The sequence below is a fragment of the Balaenoptera physalus genome (genome assembly GCF_965194825.1).
Source record: "Balaenoptera physalus genome assembly, chromosome: 13".
NCBI classification, from domain to species: Eukaryota; Metazoa; Chordata; class Mammalia; order Artiodactyla; family Balaenopteridae; genus Balaenoptera; species Balaenoptera physalus.
The window spans coordinates 101685051-101709657 of NC_138892.1; the positions used below are offsets into that span (position 1 = coordinate 101685051).

Sequence of the window (24607 nt, forward strand, 5' to 3'; positions counted from 1 at the left end):
GGACATGGAGAGAGAATTTGACAGTGTCAGGGTTGCATTTTCATGAGCAAGTTTCTGAAGAGAAACCCAGAAGTATTTGCAGGGTCAGTTAGGAATGACTGAATCCCAGCAACAAATACTTTGAGATTGGTTAGAAATGTGAATTCTTTATCTAGGGGCCAGGAAACTACAGGGCCCAAGACAGATCATCAGGAATGGCTGAATACCAGGAACATATATTTTAGCATTTGTTGGAGAAGTAAATTTCTCTTTTAGGAGCCTGGGACTTCCAGAGCCCAAGGAAATAATGCATAATATGTGGGCACTCAAACTTGAGTATAGAGATATGAAGAACAGAACAAACCAGAGTGAAATGGCTATGAGAGAGCAGAGACCTATCATCCAGACAAAGTTATAAAGCTTTCCTGAGACTTGTGGGGTTCATAGTCTGATCAGTTTTATCCCCCACGAGCCAATCCTCAAGTGACTTGGGGTAGAGGAAATCATAAAGTCTGGATCCATGAGGGCATGCCAACTGTAGATGGATGATGGCTCAAGAGAAGAAATATAGACATTATAACTAATCCACTTTTATGGTACCAAATTTTATTTTTCTGACAATTTTTGATGGCAAAAAATTCCAAGAAATTCTTAGGTGACCTAAATGAGGAAAAAGATGAGTCTGTTACGTTAAGTAAGCTCAGAGAGTCACAGGAGGAAGAAGGGATGGTCCTAGACATTTCTCTTGAAAACTTAGGATTTGTCAATGAACCTGGTAGAGAGTGAGTTCTGAGTGGAAGTGTACAGACAGAGTTTGCCAAACAGTTCCTACAAGAGGTGTTTCTTCTGAGACATGAGTCACAGAAAACGCTCAGGGGTGATATTAATTGATTTTAATTCTACCATTGTGCTAATTCTGTATTCATAACTGATGTCAATGAGATGACAGAAAAGGAGGTTCTCCAACCCTCATTCTCCCACAGAAACAGTGTGCCCTCAGCAACATGCCTGCCATGTTGTTGTTCAGACACAACTGTGAACCCCAAAGCTGCTTCACGATGTGGCTCCAACCCTGCACCACCATGGTCCTAGAGGAAGTCCTGTCTGCCCAGAGATCCAGAAGGAGCCACACCATTTGGCATCCCTGGCAACAGGATTGCCAACTGTGGACATGAGAGTGAGTGCAGAGTCTAATGCAGCCCTGTGACATAGGTTCAGCTCCACTCTACCACAGTAGGGAGGCAATCCTGCCCACCTAGGCACCCAGAGGAAGTCACACCATCCATGTCCCTGCCAACAGGTCCACTGACCAGACACAAAAACCACCCAGCAGCAGCCACATAACCTGACTCCAGCTTTGCTAGACCAGAGGCTGTCCTACCAGTTCAGGGACCTGGCAGAAATGATCTTTATTTGTCAAAAACAGTCTGTAAAGTCTGGAAGCAGTGTCTGCTCTTTCAAATGCACATTCACCAATGCAAGCTTACACATATCATGAAGAATCTGGAAAATATGATACCACTTAAGGAAACCAATAAATCTCCAGTAACCTACCCTGAAGAAATGAAGATTTATGAATTGCTTGACAAAAAATTCAAGAAAATTGTTTTGAACTCAGTGACTATAAGAGAATACAAACAGACAACTGAACACAAACAGACAACTAAACACCATCAGGAACACAGTACATGAACAAAATGAGACGTTTATTTAAAAAATAGAAAACACAAAAAGAGACCAGACAAAATTCTGGAACTCAAGAATACAACAAATGAACTGAATAATTCAATAGTGCACTTCAAGCAAACTGTATCATGCAAAACAAAGAATCAGCAAACTTGAAGACAGATTATTTCAAATTATCTGATTACAGGAACAAAAAGAAAAAAAGAGTAAATTATACATACCTGATATATGGGAAACCATACAGCAAAATTATACATGCATTATGAAAGTCCCAGTAGGAAAAGACAAAGAGAAAAGGGCAGAAAGCTTATTTAAAGAAATAATGACTGAGAACTTCCCAAATCTAGGGAGACGAAAGGACATCTTGATTCATGAAGCCCAAAAGTTCATAAATAGGTAGAATCCATAGAGGTCTATGCCAAGACACACTATAATTAAAATATCAAAATTCAAAAACAAAGATAATTTTGAAACCATCAAGAGAAAAGTGACTTGTCACATACAAGGGAGCCCTTATAAGACTAATAGCAGATTTCTCAGCAGAAACCTTGCAGGCCAGAAGAGAGCAGGATAACATATCCAAAGTATTTAGAGAACAAAACCTGCCAATTATCAACACTTTACCTGGCAAACTGTCCTTTAAGAATGAAGGAGAGATTTTTAAATATTAAAAACAAACAAACAAACAAAAACTGAAGGGTTTCACCACAACTAGACCTGCCTTTCATTGGTAAAGATAAATATGAAGAGAAATACAGAATATTGAAATACTGTAATCATGGCACATAACTTGCTTTTAATCCTAGTTTACAAATCAAAAGTCAAACATAGTAAGAATAACTATAACCACAGCAATTTGCTGATGGAAATACAATATGTAAAGAAATAAAATCTGACAGCAATTACATAAAGTGTGGGGGAATAGTAAAATGTAGAGTTTCTGTGTTCTATTAAAGTTGTTACCTTAATTGTACTTAACTTCAGTTATAGACTGCTATAACTATCAAATGTTTGATGCAAGTTCCCAGGTAACCACAATTAAAGTATAGTACAGACACAAGGTAAGGAGAAAAGAGTCACTTCACAAAGACAGCAACAGAAGAGAAGAACAAGAGAACTACAAAATGACAGAAAACAATTAACATAATGGGCAACAGTAAGTCCTGACCTTTCAATAATGATTTTAAATGTAAATGTACTAAACTTTCCAATCAAAAAACATTGAGTGCCTGAATGGATTAAAAAACAAGACCCAACTATATAGTTTAGATTTCATGACACACATAGGCTGAAAGTGAAGAGGTGCAGAAAGAGATTCCATGCAAATAGTAAACAAAAGAGAGGAAAGTCAAGCAAAAGAGACTTTAAGTCAAAAACTGTCACAAGAGACATAATGATAAAATAGTTCAACCGGAAGATATAACACATATAATTACATATACATATATATACATATATACATATACACCCAACATTAAAGCACCTAAATATACAAAGCAAACATTGACAGAGCTTAAGGGAGAAACAGAAGCAATACAATAGTAGAAGACTTCGGCCTCTCATGGTGGCCTCAAGAGTCAATTATGTCAAAACTGAGTCTGATACTGCTAAATCATGATGGAGTTACAAGCGTAGGTTAGCTGATGATGCAAGAGTTCAGCAAAAATCAATGAAAGCATTAGCCACGTGGCTGAAAGGGTCTTGGTGCTCTGGCGTGGTGTCAGGCCTGAGCCTCTGAGGTGGGACCATAAGGTTAACAGCTGCTCTTTCAGCAGAAACTCTGCAAGCCAGAAGGGAGTGGCAGGACATATTTAAAGTGATAAAAGGGAAAAATCTACAACGAAGATCACTCTACACAGCAAAGATCTCATTCAGATTTGACAAAGAAATAAAAACCTTTACAGACACAAAAAAGTTAAGAGAATTCAGCACCAACAAACAAGCATTTCAACAAATGCTAAAGGAACTTCTCTAGGCAGAAAACAAAAGAGAAGGAAAAGACCTAAAATAACAAACCCAAAACAATTAAGAAAATGGTAATAAGAACATACATATCGATAATTGCCTTAAATGCAAATGGATTAAATGCCCCAACCAAAAGACATAGACTGGCTGAATGGACACAAAAACAAGACCCGTCTGTATGTTGTCTACAAGAGACCCACTTCAGACCTAGGGACACATACAGACTGAAAGTGAGGGGATGGAAAAAGATATTCCATGCAAATGGAGATCAAAAGAAAGCTGGAGTAACAGTATGCATATCAGGCAAAATAGACTTTAAAATAAAGACTATTACAAGAGACAAAGAAGGACACTACATAGTGATCAAGGGATCAATCCAAGAAGAAGATATAACAATTGTAAATATTTATGCATCCAACACAGGAGCACCACAATACATAAGGCAAATACTAACAGCCATAAAAGGGGAAATCAACACTAACACAATCATGGTAGGGAACTTTAACACCCCACATCCACCAATGGACAGATCATCCAAAATGAAAATAACTAAGGAAACACAAGCTTTAAATGACACTTAGACAAGATAGACTTAATTGATAATAATAGTACATTCCATACAAAAACAACAAAATACACTTTCTTCTCAAGTGCTAATGGAAAATTCTCCAAGATAGATCATATCTTGGGTCACAAATCAAGCCTTGGTAAATTTAAGAAAATTGAAAGCGTATCAAGTATCTTTTCCGACCACAACACTATGAGACTAGATATCAATTACAGGAAAAAAAAATGTAAAAACTAAAAACACATGGAGGCTAAACAATACACTACTAAATAACCAAGAGATCACTGAAGAAATCAAAGAGGAAATCAAAAAATACCTAGAAAAAAATGACAATGAAAACACGATGACCCAAAACCTGTGGAATGCAGCAAAATCAGTTCTAAGAGGAAAGCTTATAGCAATACAATCCTACCTCAAGAAACAACAAAATCTCAAATAAACAACCTAACCTTACACCTAAAGCAGTTAGAGAAAGAAAAACAAGAAAAAAATCCCAAAGTTAGCAGAAGGAAAGAAATCATAAGGATCAGATCAGAAATAAATGAAAAAGAAATGAAGGAAACGATAGCAAAGATCAATAAAACTAAAAGCTTGTTCTTGAGAAGATAAACAAAATTTATAAACCATTAACCAGACTCATCAAGAAAAAAAGGGAGAAGACTCAAATCAACAGAATTGCAGATGAAAAAGGAGAAGTAACAACTGACGCTGCAGAAATACAAAGGATCACGAGAGATTACTACAAGAAACTATATGCCAATAAAATGGACAACCTGGAAGAAATGAACAAACTCTTTGAAAAGCACAACCTTCTGAGACTGAACCAGGAAGAAATAGAAAATATAAACAGACCAATCACAAGCACTGAAATTAAGATTGTGATTAAAAATCTTCCAACAAACAAAAGCCCAGGACCAGATGGCTTCACAGGCGAATTCTATCAAATATTTAGAGAAGAGCTAACACCTACCCTTCTCAAACTCTTCCAAAATACAGCAGATGGAGGAACACTGTCTAACTCATTCTATGAGGCCACCATTACCCTGATACCAAAACCAGAAAAAGTTGTCACAAAGAAAGAAAACTACAGGCCAATATCACTGATGAACATAGATGCAAAAATCCTCAACAAAATACTAGCAAACAGAATCCAACAGCACACTAAAAGGATCACACACCATGATCAAGTGGGGTTTATTCCAGGAATACAAGGATTCTTCAATATATGCAAATCAATCAATGATACACCATATTAACAAACTGAAGGATGAAAACCATATGATCATCTCAATAGATGCAGAGAAAGCTTTCAACAAAATTCAACACCCACTTATGATAAAAACTCTCCAGAAAGCAGGCAAAGAGGGAACCTACCTCAACATAATAAAGGCCACATATGACAAACCCACAGCCAACATCATCCTCAATGGTGAAAAACTGAAACCATTTCCACTAAGATCAGCAACAAGACAACGTTGCCCACTCTCACCACTATTATTCAACATAGTTTTGGAAGTCCTAGCCACAACAATCAGAGAAGAAAAAGAAATAAAAAGAATCCAAATCAGAAAAGAAGAAGTAGAACGGTTACTGTTTGCAGATGACATGATACTATACATGGAGAATCCTAAAGATGCTACCACAAAACTACGAGAGCTAATCAATGAATTTGGTAAAGTAGCAGGATACAAAATTAATGCAAAGAAATCTCTTGCATTCCTATACACTAATGATGAAAATCTGAAAGAGAAATTCAGGAAACACTCCTATTTACCATTGCAACATAAAGAATAAAATACCTAGGAATAAACCTACCTAAGGAGACAAAAGACCTGTATGCAGAAAACTATAAGACACTGATGATGATTGGTTCAAGACGGTGGAGTAGAAGGACGGGCTCTCACTCCCTGTTGTGAGAGCACCAGAATCACAGCTAACTGCTGAACAACCAGCGACAGGAAGACAATGGAACTCACCAAAAAAGATACCCCACATCCAAAGACAAAAGAGAAGCCACAATGAGACGGCAGGAGGGGCACAATCACAATAAAATCAAATCCCAAAATTGCTGAGTGGGTGACTCACAAACTGGAGAACACTTATACCACAGTAGTCCACCCATTGAAGTGAAGGTTCTGAGCCCCAGGTCAGGCTTCCCAACCTGAGAGTCCGGCAATGGGAGGAGGAATTCCTAGAGAATCAGACTTTGAAGGCTAGCGGGATTTTATTGCAGGACCTCAACAGGACTGGGGGAAACAGACTCCACTCTCGGAGGGCACACACAAAGTAGTGTGCGCATTGGGACCAGAAGAAGGAGCAGTGACCCCATAGGAGACTGAACCAGACCTACCTGCTAGTACTGGAGGGTCTCCTGCAGAGGCAGGGGGTGGCTGTGTCTCACCGTGGGGACAAGGACACTGGCAGCAGAAGTTCTGGGAAGTGTTCCTTGGTATGAGCCCTGCCAGAATCTACCATTAGCCCCACCAAAGAGCCCAGGTAGGCTCCAGTGTTGGGTCGCCTCAGGCCAAATAACCAACAGGAAGAGAACCCAGCCCCACTCATCAACAGAGAAGCAGATTAAAGTTTTACTGTGCTCTGCACACCAAAGCAACAGCCAGCTCTACCCACCACCAGTCCCTCCCATCAGAAAACTAGCACGAGCCTCTTAGATAGCCTCATCCACCAGAGAGCAGAAGCAAGAAGAACTACAATCCTGCAGCCTGTGGAACACAAACCACATTCACAGAAAGACAGACAAGATGAAAAGGCAGAGGGCTATGTACCAGATGAAGGAACAAGATAAAACCCCAGAAAAACAACTAAATGAAGTGGAGATAGGCAACCTTCCAGAAAAAGAATTCAGAATAAAAATAGAGAAGATAATCCAGGACCTCGGGAAAAGAATGGAGGCAAAACTCGAGAAGATGCAAGAAATGTTTAACAAAGACCTAGAAGAATTAAAGAACAAACAAACAGAGATGAACAGTACAATAAATGAAATGAAAACTACACTAGAAGGAATCAATAGCAGAATAACTGAGGCAGAAGAACGGATAAGTGACCTGGAAGACAGAATGGTGAAATTCACTGCCGCAGAACAGAATAAAGAAAAAAGAATGAAAAGAAATGAAGACAGCCTAAGGGACCTCTGGGACAACATTAAACGCAAGAATATTCGCATTATAGGGGTTCCAGAAGGAGAAGACAGAGAGAAAGTATCCGAGAAAATATTTAAAGAGATTATACTCGAAAACTTCCCTAACATGGGAAAGGAAATAGCCACCCAAGTCCAGGAAGTGCAGAGAGTCCCATACAGGATAAACCAAAGGAGAAACACGCCAAGACACATAGTAATCAAACTAGCAAAAATTAAAGACAAAGAAAAATTATTGAAAGCAGCAAGGGAAAAACAACAAATAACATACAAGGGAACTCCCATAAGGTTAACAGCTGATTTCTCAGCAGAAACTCTACAAGCCAGAAGGGAGTGGCATGACATATTTAAAGTGAGGAAAGGGAAGAACCTACAACCAAGATTACTCTACCCAGCAAGGATCTCATTCAGATTCGATGGAGAAATCAAAAGCTTTAGAGACAAGCAAAAGCTAAGAGAATTCAGCACCACCAAACCAGCTCTACAACAAATGCTAAAGGAACTTCTCTAACTGGGAAACACAAGAGAAGAAAAGGACCTACAAAAACAAACACAAAACAATTAAGAAAGTCGTAATAGGAACATACATATCGATAACTACCTTAAACGTGAATGGATTAAAGGCTCCAACCAAAAGACACAGGCTCGCTGAATGGATACAAAAACAAGACCCGTCTATATGCTGCCTACAAGAGAACCAATTCAGACCTAGGGAAACATACAGACTGAAAGTGAGGGGATGGAAAAAGATATTCCATGCAAATGGAAATCAAAAGAAACCTGGAGAAGCAATACTCATATCACATAAAATACACTTTAAAATAAGGAATGTTACAAGAGACAAGGAAGGACACTACATAATGATCAAGGAATCAATCCAAGAAGAAGATATAACAAATATAAATATATATGCACCCAACATAGGAGCACCTCAATACATAAGGCAACTGCTAACAGCTATAAAAGAGGAAATCGACAGGAACACAATAACACTGGGGGACTTAAACCCCTCACTTACACCAATGGACCGGTCATCCAAACAGAAAGCTAATAAGGAAATGCAGCTTTAAATGACACAATAGACCAGATAGATTTAATTGATATTTATAGGACATTCCAACCAAAAACAGCAGATTACACTTTCTTTTCAAGTGCGCACAGAACATTCTCCAGTATAGATCACATCGTGGGTCACAAATCAAGCCTCAATAAATTTACGAAAATTGAAATCATATCAAGCATCTTTTCTGACCACAATGCTATGAGATTAGAAATCAAATACAGGGAAAAAATGTAAAAAACACAAACACATGGAGGTTAAACAATACGTTACTAAAAAACCAAGATATCACTGAAGAAATCAAAGAGGAAATCAAAAAACACCTAGAGACAAATGACAATGAAAACACGATGATCCAAAACCTATGGGATACAGCTAAAGCAGTTTGAAGACGGAAGTTTATAGCAATACAATACTACTTCAAGGAACAACAAACATCTCAAACAAACAATCTAAACTTACACCTAAAGGAACTAGAGAAAGAAGAACAAACAAAACCCAAAGTTAGTAGAAGGAAAGAAATCATAAAGATCAGAGCAGAAATAAATGAAATAGAAACAAAGAAAACACTAGCAAAGATGAATAAAACTAAAAGCTGGTTCTTTGAGAAGGTAAACAAAATTGATAAACCATTAGCCAGACTCATCAAAAAGCAGTGGGAGAGGACTCAAATCAATAAAATTAGAAATGAAAAAGGAGAAGTTACAACAGACACCACAGAAATGCAAAGCATCCTAAGAGACTACTACAAACAACTCTATGCCAATAAAATGGACAACCAGGAAGAAATAGAAAATATGAACAGACCAATCACAAGTAATGAAATTGAAACTGTGATTAAAAATCTTCCAACAAACAAAAGTCCAGGCCCAGATGGCTTTACAGGTGAATTCTATCAAACATTTAGAGAAGACCTAATACCCATCCTTCTCAAACTCTTCCAAAAAAAAATGCAGAGGAAGGAACACTCCCAAACTCATTCTATGAGGCCACCATCACACTATTACCAAAATCAAAGATACTACAAAAAAAGAAAATTACAGACCAATATCACTGATGAATATGGATGCAAAAATCCTCAACAAAATACTAGCAAACAGAATCCAACAACACATTAAAAGGATCATACACTATGATCAAGTGGGATTTATCCCAGGGATGCAAGGATTCTTCAATATACGCAAATCATTCAATGTGATACACCATATTAACAAATTGAATAAGAAAAACCATATGATCATCTCAATAGATGCAGAAAAAGCTTTTGACAAAATTCAACACCCATTTATGATAAAAAACTCTCCAGAAAGTAGGCATAGAGGGAACCTACCTCAACATAATAAAGGCCATATATGACAAACCCACAGCCAACATCATTCTCAATGGTGAGAAACTGAAAGCATTTCCTCTAAGATCAGGCACAAGACAAGGATGTCCACTCTCACCACTATTATTCAACATAGTTTGGAAGTCCTAGCCACAGCAATCAGAGAAGAAAAAGAAATAAAAGGAATACAAATTGGAAAAGAAGAAGTAAAACTGTCACTGTTTGCAGATGACATGATACTATACATAGAGAAACCTAAAGATGTTACCAGAAAACTACTAGAACTAAGCAATGAATCTGGTAAAGTTGCAGGATACAAAATTACTGCACAGAAATCTCTTGCATTCCTATACACTAATAATGAAAAATCTGAAAGAGAAACTAAGGAAACACTCCCTTTTGCCATTGCAACAAAAAGAATAAAATACCTAGGAATAAACCTACCTAGGGAGATGAAAGAACTGTATGCAGAAAACTATAAGACACTGATGAAAGAAATTAAATATGATACAAACAGATGGAGAGATACACCATGTTCTTGGATTGGAAGAATCAATATTGTGGAAATGACTATACTACCCAAAGCAATCTACAGATTCAATGTAACCCCTATCAAATTACCCAAAATTACCAAATTATCAAAAGGAGGCAAGGATATGCAATGGAGAAAAGAAAGCCTCTTCAATAAGTGGTGCTGGGAAAACTGGACAGCTACATGTAAAAGAATGAAATTAGAACACTCCCTAACACCATACACAAAAATAAATTCAAAATGGATTAAAGACCTAAATGTAAGGCCAGACACTATCAAACTCTTAGAGGAAAACATAGGCAGAACACTCTATGACATAAATCGCAGCAAGATCCTTTTTGAACCACCTCCTAGAGAAATGGAAATAAAAATAAACAAATGGGACCTAATGAAACTTAAAAGCTTTTGCACAGCAAAGGAAATCATAAACAAGACGAAAAGACAACCCTCAGAATGGGAGAAAATATTTGCAAACAAAGCAACTGGCAAAGGATTAATCTCCAAAATTTACAAGCAGCTCATGCAGCTCAATATCAAGGAAACAAACAACCCAATCCAAAAATGGGCAGAAGACCGAAATAGACATTTCTCCAAAGAAGATATACAGATTGCGGACAAACACATGAAAGGATGCTCAACATCACTAATTATTAGAGAAATGCAAATCAAAACTACAATGAGGTATCACCTCACACTTGTTAGAATGGGCATCATCAGAAAATCTACAAACAACAAATGCTGGAGAGGGTGTGGAGAAAAGGGAACCCTCTTGCACTGTTGGTAGGAATGTAAATTGATACAGCCACTATGGAGAACAGTATGGAGGTTCCTTAAAAAACTAAAAATAGAATTACCATATGACCCAGCAATCCCACTACTGGGCATATACCCTGAGAAAACCATAATTCAAAAAGAGTCATAGACCACAATGTTCATTGTAGCACTATTTACAATAGCCAGGATATGGAAGCAATCTAAGTGTCCATCCACAGATGAATGGATAAAGAAGATGTGGCACATATATACAATGGAATATTAGCCATAAAAAGAAACGAAATTGAGTTATTTGTAGTGAGGTGGATGGACCTAGAGTCTGTCATACAGAGTAAAAGTAAGTCAGAAAGAGAAAAACAAATACCGTATGCTAACACATATATATGGAATCTAAAAAACAAAAAAAAAAGGTTCTGAAGAACCTAGGGGCAGGACAGGAATAAAGACGCAGACGTAGACAATGGACTTGAGGACAAGGGGAAGGGGAAGGGTAAGCTGGAACGAAGTGAGAGAGTAGCATGGACATATATACACTACCAAATGTAAAATAGATAGCTAGTGGGAAGCAGCCACATAGCACAGGGAGATCAGCTCGGTGCTTTGTGACCACCTAAAGGGGTGGGATAGGGAGGGTGGGAGGGAGATGCAAGAGGGAGGAAATATGGGGATATATGTATATGTATAGCTGATTCACTTTGTTATAAAGCAGAAACTAACACACCATTGTAAAGCAATTATACTCCAATAAAGATGTTTAAAAAAAAAAGAATCCGCCTGCCAATGCAGGGGACACGTGTTCAAGCCCTGGTCTGGGAAGATCCCACATGCCGTGGAGCAACAAAGCCCATGTGCCACAACTACTGAGCGTGCGCTCTAGAGACCATGCGTCTAGAGCCCGCACTCCGCAACAAGCCACCACAATGAGAAGCCCGCGCACCACAATGAGGAGTAGCCCCTGCTCAACACAACTAGAGAAAGTTCGTGCGCAGCAATGAAGACCCAGTGCAGCCAAAAATAAATAAATAATAAATAAATAAATTTATTAAAAAAAGAAATACAATGAGGTATCACCTCACACCGGTCAGCATGACCATCATCAAAAAAATCTCCAAACAAGAAATGCTGGAGAGGGTGTGGAGAAAAGGGAACCCTCTTACACTGTTGGGAATGTAAATTGATACAGCCACTATGGAGAACAGTATGGAGGTTCCTTAAAAAACTAAAAATAGAATTACCATATGACCCAGCAATCACACTCCTGGGCATATACCTGGAGAAAACCATAATTCGAAAAGATACACGCACCCCAATGTTCATTGCAGCACTATTTACAACAGCCAGGACATGGAAGTAACCTAAGTGTCCATCGACAGATGAACAGAAAACAAAGATGTTGCACATATATACAATGGAATATTGCTCAACCTTAAGAAGGAACGAAATTGTGCCAGTTGCAGAGACATGGACGGACATAGAAACTGTCATACGGAGTGAAATAAGTCAGAAAGAGAAAAACAAATATCGTATTTTAATGCCTATATGTGGAATCTAGAAAAATGGTTCAGATGAACTTATTCGCAAAGCAGAAATAGAGACACAGATGTAGAGAACAAACGCATGGACACCAAGGGGAGAAGCGGGGGTGGGGGTGGGATGAATTGGGAGATTGGGATTGGCATATATGCACTACTATGTATAAAACAGATAACTAATGAGAACCTACTGTATAGCACAGTGAACTCTACTCAGTGCTCTGTGGTGACCTAAATGGGAAGGAAATCCAAAAAGGAGGGGATATATGTGTAAATATAGCTGATTCACTTTGCTGTACAGCAGAAACTAACACAACATTGTAAAGCAACTATCCTCCAATTTAAAAAAATAAAAGAATCAGGATAAGTTAACTGCTGCATCTGCTCAGTCATGACCACCACGCTAGCATGTTCACTGGAAGAGTTCATCTCTACCAAAACTGTTCTTGGACCCAAGAAGATGGGAGAGAAGAAATCCTCTTATTGATGATTCTGTTACATGAACATGGGTCCTTGCTGGAGAAGATCCAAGTCTGGGCAACCAGAAACTTATATAACGTAATATACAAAATGACAAATATAAAATTATGTACAAAAGTGAGCATTTCTTTAGACTAAGAAGAGAAATCATAACAAATTGCACATTTTTTAAAAGGTGATAAATATCACAAATATCGTAGAATCCAAAGCATCCAAGGGCCAGAGCAGCGAGCAGCTCTGGAGTTTGTTCCACCAGGGTAAGTAACTCTGACTTTAATCCTGGAGTTCTTTTTTCTTCTTTGTTTCCTGCCAACATTTTTTTGAAAGGTTGTCTGTCTTCCCCGCTTCCATTTCCTCACCAGTGAATCCCTCCCTAATCACAGGCACTTCATTCCAGTCCGCACCACTCCACTGAAACTATCTTCTCAAATGTCCCCAGTGGCTCCTCGTCACCAAATCAGACAGCTTTTGCTCAGCTTTTGTGCTCCTGGTCTCTTTTTGCTGGTAGACACTCATAACTGAAACCAAGTCCCCCTAAAACCGAGTTCCCTTACTGAGTTTATGATTAATTTTTCTATCAAACACTTTATTCCCTTTCTTATCCCCTCTGACCTCAACCCTGTGCTAACTGAACACTGATCAACCAGAGTCAGACAACTAAGACTGCTGTTGTCCCTAACATAATGCACTAAAGTTGCTGTTGCAGATTTCATCATTAACCTAGAAACTCAAGTTGCTTCTCTGGGATAAGGTGAGCTCACAGACCCCTAAGCCATGGGCTGCCTGGCCAGAGAATCATAAACTGGAGGCCTCCTGACTTCCAAAACCACAATTAAGAAATGTCACAGAAATGTCACAAAAGGACGATTAATCCCAGTTTCTTTGTTCTTTCCCTTTAAAACATCCCTAACTCAAAGACCAAGATGGAATGGATCTGAGACTTGTCTCCCACTCCCTTGCTTGGCACCATGCAAATAAACCCTTACTTTGCTGAAAAAAAAAAAAAAAGTTCAGCTTTTTGCATGTCAATTGTACCTCAATAAAGTAGCTTAAAAATGAAAACAATTATTTTCTTAGGGGCCTCCACTAGTATCATCAAAGATCTGCTGAGGGTGAGATTGGAAAAATCACTTTTCCTGTCATCTTCCCCAAAAGAGCTGATTGGCTATGGGTTGCCAGAACCCTACAGCAGGTGTTCTCAGGGCTCCCCCTGTCCCAGCATCAGATGGTTGACCATTTTCTCAGACTCAAACACCTACGTTAGGAACTCACTGTGATATCTGAATCTGCCTCCAATCCAGCTGTTCTGATGGGATTAACGTCCTGGGCATTTCATCCACCATTGTGATAACAACTGGAAACATCTCTGGCAGATCCTGTGACCACCACTCACACTCTAGTTTCACTGCTGTCTTTACAGTATCCACCTTGACACAGGTCGAATACACTTAGGCAGTATTGAGCACTTCTTATGAGTCACTTCAGGTTCTCTTAGCCTCATTGGCCTTTGTACTTGTTTTGCTCCAGTTACTGTGTTGTAAATGTTAAAACGTCACGTTTCCCTGCTGCGTGAATATCCCCACAAACAGGATGTGAGCACTCCATCAGGTGTCCACGTGCACCTGTGATGACAAACCCCAGCCACAAATCCCCCTTCTTGCCCTCCCCTGACTGTGACCTAGTGACATTCAAATGCATCAGTGAAATCCCCTCATGCTTTTTCCTTGTGTCACTCCACTCTTACCCTTAATATTGTCACTCGTCCACGATTCTTCACTCCCTCTTATGGCTCCCCATGTTTCGTTGAGCTTGCTCCCTTGGTGCCTCTCAGATGTGGCCCCCTTATGGTATGTGGTGGCCCTGTCTCTCTAGGACCTCTGAGTATAATAAACTATGTTTGCCTGTCCCTCTCTTATGTCCTCTCTTGTGGCCGAACCTGACTGAACAGCCCATGAAAGAATAAAAAGTATCTGCCATGATGAAGCGAATTCATAAAAGTACAACCCAGCGGTTGTACCTGTTGTAATATTTGACCTCACTTCCCTGCCTCTTATGAAACACCACAGAGATCTGAAGGGTCTGATTGTCCACAGGTCTGGAGACTTTAATGTCCAGGGCCAAGCAAGCCCTTACACCCCCTTGAGCACCTAATGCTCTAGGAATCACTGCGCGGCTGGAGTCTTCCGCCAAGGATGCTCTAAATTCTGTGGTCTGGTATTCCCATAGTTACTCTGGGAATGAGACTGAAGCTTTTCCTGCTGGGGATCCCCTCCCAGACCAGACAGGCCTTACCTGAGCAGACTACTCCAATACTCTGGTCATGAGAGAAGGTATGATTATAGTTTTTAAAATCATGATGAGCACAGTCTTTGATGCTGAAACTTGATTCTGTCTCTGCATTGTCGCAGTAAATATAGAAAAGCCAAGTGGAGCCAGTAAGTCTTGGTCCAAAATAAACCCCTCTGGGAGCATTGACAGCAGCTCCACATCCCAGCTGTCTGCACACCGCATCTGCACCGTCCAGGAACCAGAAATTAGTATACACCGTGCCCCATATTCCTTGACGCTTCACCTCCACCCTCCCCTCACAGCGGTGGCCTCCATCCTTCAGCCTCAGCTCCAGAGCTGCAAGAGAGACAGAGACACAAGACACAGAACACAGGAGAGATTTTAGGAGACCATGCAGTGGTGTGCTGGTAAGTATTAAAAACTGAGCTCTCTGAGGGGAAAAATTCCCTGTGTATAGCATTTGTTCATTTCTGAGGTCTAAATATTCCCATTGTGGCCAACTCTCAGCTACCAATGTGGCATCACTGAACGTGGAGCTGGGGAGGGATGCACCCAGGTATTTCTCACAAGCCTGTAGATCCCACCTCCAGGGACACCACCAAGGACAGGCCTTCAGAGAACTCTGGATGCTGTCCAAAGCTACTAAGGGGTAGATGTGCCCAAAGCTACTAAGGGGCTCAGCTTCCCCATCTCAGTTACAGCTCATGGCCCAGGATGCCAGGGAGGAATCTTCCCTCTCCTTCTCTGTCCCATGGGGAGTACTCTCGGCTAGCTTAGGAACAGAGGACCATGGTAAGCAGATACTAAAAAGTCCCGATTATCCTGCCACCTGGTATTCGTGTCCTTGTATAATCCCCACACTTGAATGTATCTAGTAACATGCACATAACAACTGGAATTTGGCAAAAGTGATGAGATGTCACTTAAGAGATTAGGTTTCAAGACGACCCTGGTTTCTCCCTGGTGACCTGTCTTGCTCTCTCTCTTGCTCTGATGAAGCCAGCTACCAGGTTGTGAGCTGTTGATGGAGAGACCCTCATGACAAGGAATTGAGGAAGGCCTCTAGCCAACAGCCAGCAAGGAACTGGGGCTCTCAGTTAAACAGTCCACCAAGGCCTGAATGCTGCCAACATCCAGGTGAGTAAGTTTGAAAGATACCCACCCCTGGGTGAAACTTCAGACGACTGCACATTGTGAGACATCATGAGTCAGGTAAACCATGCCAATTCCTAGCCCACAGAAATTATGAGATGCTAGAAGTTTGTTTGTTGTTTTAAGCTGCCATGTTTGGCAGTAATTTGTAGCAGAGCAACATATAAGTAATGTAGGGCTTCCCTCCAGCGTCAGAAAACAGCAGGATGATCCAATGCTAGCAAGGCAGATTTCATTCTGAGACCTCTTCTTCTGGCTTGCAAGCCACTGCTGTCTCACTGGTGCTCACATGGCCTTTCCTTAGTGCATGTGCACAGGGAGAGAAAGAGAGAGAGATCTCCCTCTCTTCCTCTTCTTATAATGCTACCTACTGGATTAGGGCTCCACACTTGTGACCTTATTTAACCTTAATTACCGCCTAAAGACCCTATCTCCAAATGCAGTCACACTGGGGGTGAGGGCTTTAATATATGAATTTTGGAGGGACACAGTTCAGTCCATAGACCTGGGTTCATAATAGGAAGGAAATAAAGATAAATGAGAAGGAGGCAAAGGAGGTAGTAGAAGAAGGAAGACATCCTGTGAAGTTTATTTGGGTTTTTTTTAGAAGTCTGACATCGACCTTTTAGGATTGAAATGGGATCCTAAACGCACACAGGAAGCTACTTTCATTAATACTAAAATTATCTATTTTGAGACAGGTCCTGTACTTAGTGCTGTAAATGCAGAAAGCAGTAAGACAATATTCCTGCCTTCATGTACCTTTTACCTAGCTGATGGCACAAAACAAATAAGTACATGATTTCATTACTGTGAAAAGTTCCAAGAGATTATCTCAGTGATGGTAGGCTTGGTTATTGAGGCTATCTCGTCTGCTGAAAATAAAGTGGAATAAGTTTACTAAAAATTGTCTTAAAAGCATTAAAGACCTGATAAGATAGGAACAAAAAATAAGGCCAAATCTGAAGGGAAAATGGAAATTCACTAAGATACAAGAGCATGGAAAGTGCTTTTGCCTTGAGGGCATTAGCCTGTTTGGGGTTGGGGAGGAGTTTCTGCCCTTTGATGGTGAAGAGTCATAAATCAAATCCCAAACCCACACCCAGATGAGACATCCAAAAGAAGACATTCTCCACAGTAAGCCAGGACGCCACTTGAAATAGACATGCTCTTGCATAAAACTAGATTCAGAGTTTAAATGTACAGACTGTCCAGATAGTATCAATTTTTTGCACTTGTATTAAGGAGATCCACTACTGATAATAGCAGGAAATTATGAAAAAATAAAAATAAAACCCTTTCTAGAGCAAAGTACCTTGTTCAAATTACCTCTATTAATAATTTTTATAAATACAATGACCAGTATATTTTCAAAAAAAAAAAAGCAAGCACACAAAGAAACAAAGTTCCATTAACAAGAACCAAGAGAAACTACTGAAGCAGACACAGAAACTTCTCGTATTAGATATGTCAGATATCAGGCTATATAACTACCATATGTACTGTATTTGAAGAAATAAAAATACACTCTTAAAGAAACTGCAAGGAATTTTTTAAATGCATAGAAAAAATTTTAAAACCTAAAGCTAACTTCTATGAATGAAAAATACATTTGTTGAAATTTAAATTTTTACATAATATCAAATTCAGGTAAAGAGCGAATTAGTGAGGTGAATAATAATTAGAATAAATTACCTGGAATACTGCACAGAGAAACAAAATGATGAAAATTACAGAAGAGAAAATCAGAGATAGAAAATGGAATTATGAGGTTTTAATTAAGTTAAAATGAAACAAGGGAAAGAAGAGAGGGAGACAGACACAGAGAGATACAGAAAGAGAGAGTACTGAGCAGAGACAATATTTGAAAAATACTGCATGAGAATTTTCCAGAACTGATGAAAGACACCAATCCTTAGAGTGAATAAGCCCAACAAAACTCAGGCAAGACATATAAAAAGGAATCCATTTGTAGAAACATCATAGATGGAAACATTACTAGCGTTCAGTGACATTTAAAATTCTCTTTTTCTGAGCACATGGAAATATTAATACTTCTTTGCCTGTTTGAAGTGAAGCATAACCATGTGATCTGGCTCATCCAATGAAGTGTGAGAACAAATGATGTCACTTCCACATAGAAGCATTTAAGAGACAATATATTTTTTTAAAAAAGAGAGGCAATACATTTTTCTGCCACAGCAAATACTGCAGCCTTGTGTTGAAGTGGTAGCATAATAAGATGGTAGGGCATTCAACAACCTGAGTAGGTGAATAATTATGATAGCAGAAATCCTGCCAAAGTGAATAGAACATGTCATGTAAGAAAAACTTTTGGTTATTTGTTACTACAACATAATTTAGCTTATTATTACTAAAATGGTAAGAAACAGCAGAAACTGACAAAAAGAAAAATACCAAGATATAGACTAGGTATATAAAAATGAGAAACATCTATACCAACATCTAAGTCCCCAAGAACAAAGAGAGATGCCAGTATAGAGTAGACTGAAGCCCTTAGATGTGCCAAAAGAAAAAAAAAATTGCCAATCTAAAATTCTATACTCAAAACCATTCTCTCAAAGAATAATGTCCTCAAACATGATATCACCAAAATGCTGATGTAGGAGACAGCAGCCTCCATCCCCCTAACAAAGACCAAAAATTAGACAGCTATCAGGAACAAAAACAGCTCTGGAAAGATCTGGAGTCCTCTAAGAAGTTTGATCACACCAAGACACTGTCATTTGGTGGCATCATTCCATCCTCCAAACCAGCATTGTTCAATGCCAGGGGTGCCAAGAGCTCCTCTCACCAGAAAAGTGACAGCAGGCTGAGTAACCAGTGTCCCTAGCCTTTGGGGGGCACGATATGAAAGTCCTGCTTCACCGGTATGGTCCCTAGCCACTGGAACTAGAGGCACTGCTGAGGACAACAACAGCCATTCCAGTGACTCCAGACCCCCTGCAATCCTTGCCAAAGACCACACAGCTGTCAATGCTGTGGACGTCAGCAGCCTGAGCCAAACAGACATCATGCCCTCCCAGACCCAGTGCCACCATATGCCTCTGCACTTGGCACCCTGCAGTACAATCCAGTGTGCCCCTACCCAGAGGCGAAAGGCTTTCCCTACTGAAATCAGTACATAGCGTCTGGAAGAGGTGTCTGCTCCTTTAAACGTGCAGACATCTACAAGAGACTAAGATATCAAAAAGAATCAGGGGGGCTTCCCTGGTGGCGCAGTGGTTGAGAATCTGCCTGCCAATGCAGGGGACACGGGTTCAAGCCCTGGTCTGGGAAGATCCCACATGCCGCGGAGCAACTCGGCCCGTGAGCCACAACTACTGAGCCTGAGCGTCTGGAGCCTGTGCTCCGCAACAAGAGAGGCCGCGACAGTGAGAGGCCCGCGCACCGTGATGAAGAGTGGCCCCCGCTTGCCGCAACCAGAGAAAGCCCTCGCACAGAAACGAAGACCCAACACAGCCATAAATAAATTAATTAATTAAAAAATAAATAAATAAAACTGCTTTTTTTTTTCTGTGAAACTACAAGTGTACAAGTGAGGAGAGAACTGCCCCCGGCCCATGCTTCCCACCCCCACCCATCACACTCCCAACCTGCCCCCCAGTCCTGCCTGGATCTTTGATGGGAGAAGTTCCCCACTATTACAGTCTTGTAAAATCCTGAGGATATTTGAGGGGTTCAGATAGTAGGGTTCAGGGCCGAGGGTGGGACAGCGGTGATTTTACCTTCCCTCATACCTGGCTCTTTGCAGCCTCCCTCCTCTCTCTCCCCACCCTCTTGATTTTGGACTGAGAAAAAAAAAAGATACGTCATTTCTGGGGAAATTGAGGGAGATACATACACAGACACCCCAACCCATGTTTAACATATTTGGCAATAACCCACTCCCCATTCTTCCCCCTCCAATCTGCAAACGGTAGTTTAAAAAGAAGATTGTAGAAGTGTCACTCACAGGGGAAGGTGACATTTGCTCAAAATTACTGAGTGTAGCCCTGCCCAAGAGTGGTGGGAACAGGGGGAATAGGCTGGCTGAGCAAGCCCTGACTGCTTCCACACCAAATGCAGCAGGAAGCTGCCTGCACAAGCAAAGAACACCTCAGTGACTTCAGCAAAGGACAGCACCCAAGTGATTTTAGGGGGGGCAGGCGTGGGGCCCTGCTAAATGTACTTCCTGATGGACAGGACTGGACCCAAACAGGCCTCTACACCAGTTCTATTTGTTCCCCTTTCTCTTATCATGACCCCTTTGGCTATCACCCCTAATATAGGAAAAGCAAGAAATTTTTTAAAAAAATCAACATATTTATAAAAACATCTACTTCCCCAAACTAAATTAAAAATTAAGAACCACCACGAACAACAAAAAACCCCGAAAAAAAAAAAAATACAGATGGATCCCAGGGTTAATTTTTCTTTCCTTAAAAAAAAAAAAAGGTTCAACCCCAAAGCCCAGTCAACAATTCCCTAAAGTAGCAGAAACTCCCTCTGAGGTAGATATCTGAGTCAGACACTCTCGTCCACGGAACAATTCTATTGGTTTAAGATGAGCTGGTATGAAGTAATAAAGCCATGTGGAGGGGCAGCGGCTGGGGAGGCACAGGGTGCGTGGCCCATGTCCTCTGTTCAGAAGTCATGTCCCCATTTTTGGCATCTCTGGTTGGGCAGGGCTGGCATCTCCACAGATCCCAGAGCATATGGCGGGGGGGGGAGGGAGTGGGGGAGCCCAGAGAGAGACAGAGAGAGAGAAAGAGAGAGAAAGAAACAGAATAGCTATATGTGTGTGTATGAGAGAAAGAGAAGGAGAGGAGAGGAAGGATCTGAAAAATAGGATTCTGGATGTGTGTGTTTCTGTGTGAGAGAGAAAGGGGGAGAAAAAAAGGAAAAAAGGGGAGACAGACTTCACTCTCCCCTTAAGGGACCCCATCTTCCCTGCCATGTAGTCATCACCCCCCCCACACACCCAGCAATGAGAGAGTCTGGCCGGGGAGGGGATGACCGCATTTGCCCTTCTCTATCCTGTGCTTCCCCTGTCTGGGTTTTGTCCTCTGGATGCCTGCGTCCTCTTCAAGAGTTGCCTTGTGAGGCCCCCACCCCTGTGGCCCTGAGAGGCAAGATCAGTTGGAAGTGTCAGAATGAACGCTCCCTGGTCCCTCTGTCGGGGATGTCATTGAGGACGGGGTCACAGCCTCCTGCCAGCCACCGTTTGCCCTCATTTCCCGAGGGCTATACATCTGGCCTCCCCCAAGGTTATCCCCATAGCCCCCGGCCACAACAAGTGTCGGAGTGATTCCACGTGGGAGGCAGGGTAGGAATCTCCGTTGAGCCCGTCATCCCCAGAAACATGTCACCGGATCCTGAGAGATTGAAAGAGCCCCCAGAGCCTGCGGAGGAAGCGGGTGTCAGGGAGCTGGTGGGGCTGTGGCCTCCCTGGGTGACTGACACAGCAGTCTTGATGGCATAGATGTTTGCCTCCTCTTGGAACTTTCCAATATTTTTCTTATAGCGAATCCGCTTGTTGCCAAACCAGTTGGAGGCCTGAGAGACAGTGATTCTGCACTTCTTGGCGGCTCCTCCTTATCCTCCTCACTAGGATGTGGGTTACTCAGGTGGGAGTAGAAATACTCATTCAGCACCTCAGTGACCTGTTTGCTGAAATTACGGCTTTTTCGTCTGGCATCCAGGAAGCAGGAACGCAGGATCATGATGGCGTCACAGGCGCTCTGCTTCAGTTGCATCTGGATGGCGCTGAACTTCCAGTGGGTGACGCTCACCATGCGCTCCATCTCCTTGGGTGCCACGGGCCGCGTGCGGCTCTGCTCCCTCAGCAGGTTCATGACTTGGCTTGTGAATTCGTGACATGCCTGCTGATACTTCTCCAGTTCCGAGTGGCAAATGTGGCAAATCTGGGCAAGTTTGCTGCGACCATCGGAGTGTTCGATGGAGGTGTCAGGGGACACACCGTCCCTGGTGGCTGCAGCAGTGGCAGCTGCTGCCGCTGAGCCACCCCCTTTCTCAGGCCCTGTCTCACCCTCTGCCAGAAGCATGTTGTCCAAGCACATCAGCTGTGGGTCCACAGGCTCCTCCTCTTGGGAGCTTCGAGTGCTGAGGCCAGTTTTCTCCTTGATTTCACACAAGACGCTAAAGAGGGCAGGCTTCATTCACTGGTGGTTTAGGGCATGTTTCTTGGCCTGGGCCTCGTCCAGGCTCTGGTCGGTGATGGTCATTATCTGCTACAGAATGTCCCTGATGTCTTGCTTCCCTCAGCCTCCCGGGACCCCACCCCCACCCCCACCGGGGTCTCTGCCACTAGAAGGTTCAGCAGGGCCCCCAGGCTCCCCACCCACTAACCCAAGGCCCCCCTAGCCCCCACCTGGAGGGGGCGGCCCCAGCAGCCGCTTGTCCATAGGTGGGGGGAAGCCCTGAGGCCCCTCCCTGCTCGGCCCCTCCCCCCCCACCTGGTTACTCCTCCCCCAAACTCGCTGGGGCCGCTGCTCTCCCTGCCCCAACCCCTGCCCAGTCTCCTCCCCCTCCCGGCTCTCCCCGGCGTTCACCCCAGCCCTGAAGGGAGACCTGGGGTACCATCTGGGCCCCCCACAGGAGACCCCAGCCCCCCAGCAGTGGAGAGAGAGAGTGTGAACATTGCAAAATAATTTAAAAATATAATAAAGATTCTCAGAGAGCTACAAGAGAACATATATAGATATTTAATGATACCAAGAAAACAATACAAATAAAATGAGAACAATAAAGATATAGAAAATATTTTTTAAAAAAGAAGAAGAAGAAGAACTAACCAGAAATTTTGGAGCTGAATAATATGAGTGAACTGAAGAATTCAATACAGAGGTTCAACAACAGACTTGACCAAGCAAAAGAAAGAATCAATGAGTTAGAAGAAAGATCCATTGAAATTATCCAATCAGAGGAGCAAAAAGAGAAAAGAGAATGAAAAGGAACATAGAAAACCAGTGGGAATGATGGACACCATCAAGAGAAACAATGTATGCAATGGAGTCACAGAAGGAGATGTGAGGGAGAAAAGAAATAATGGCTGAGAATTTCCCAAACCTGGGGAAAGATTTGGACATTCAAGTTCATGAGGCTAATAAGTCATCCCAAAATTTCAATCCAAAACAGTCTTCTCCAAGACACACATAATAAACTGTCTAAAATCAAAGACAGAGAATTTTAAAAGTCCAAAGAGAAGAAAAAAATTCTGTCACATAAGAGAACTCACATAAGGAGATCAGCAGATTTGTCAAAAGAAATCTTGCAGACCAGGAGAGAAGGATTGATTACATATTCAAAGTGAAGAAAGAAAGGAAGGAAGAAAGGAAGGGAGAAAAGTAAAGAAAAAAATAAAGGAAACTGCCAACCAAGAATACCTTACTCAACAAAGTTGTCATTCAGAAATGATCGAGAGATAAAGAATTTCCCTAACAAACAAAATTTGATGGAGATCATTACCATTAGACCTGCTTTACAAAAACTTCTGATAAGAGGTCTCCAAGCCAAAATGAAAGGAAACTAATTGCTAACATAAAACATATGAAAATATAACACACACACTAGGTATAGGTAAAGTTAAGCATATAGCCAGATTCAGAAACCCCTAATACTATAATACGGTGGTGTGTTAACTACTTTACTCTAGTAAAAGGACGAAAGTATTAAAAATAGCTATAAGTACAATTGTCAATGAATACACAATACAAAAATAGGTAAATTGTGACATCAAACACATAAAATGTATGTGGGGAGGAGGATAAGGGTAGAGTTTTGTATGCAATCAAAGTTAATTAGTATTAGCATAAAATACACTGAGATATATATATATGATGTTTTATGTAAAACTCTGGGTAACCACAGAGCAAAAGCCTACAATAGATCCATAATAAATAAAAAGAAGGGAATCAGAGCATACCACAATGGAAAATATGCAATACGTAAAGACAGCAAGAGAGAAGAAAGGAGTAAGAGAAGTACAAAACAGCCAGAAAACAATTAATAAGATGGCATTAATAAGTCCTTCCTATCAATAATTACTCTAAAGGTAAATGGATTGAACTCTGTAATCAAAAAACA

The 24607-nt window shown here is 41.1% G+C and overlaps 1 protein-coding gene and 1 pseudogene across 2 annotated transcripts in view; both read right to left on the minus strand.

Moving 5' to 3' along the window:
• Positions 1 to 24607, minus strand: part of LOC309640523 (antigen WC1.1-like) — a gene marked incomplete at its 5' end in the record, with an annotated part of 63446 nt that overhangs the window by 26184 nt on the left and 12655 nt on the right. The window contains one exon of the mRNA XM_082419276.1: positions 15350 to 15682. Within this exon, the coding sequence (XP_082275402.1) occupies positions 15350 to 15682 (333 nt within the window). The remainder of the gene's footprint in view (positions 1 to 15349; positions 15683 to 24607) is intronic.
• Positions 19406 to 22819, minus strand: LOC309640864 (pre-B-cell leukemia transcription factor 2 pseudogene; annotated as a pseudogene). Its single transcript has one exon. The product of its transcript is annotated as a pre-B-cell leukemia transcription factor 2 pseudogene (transcript).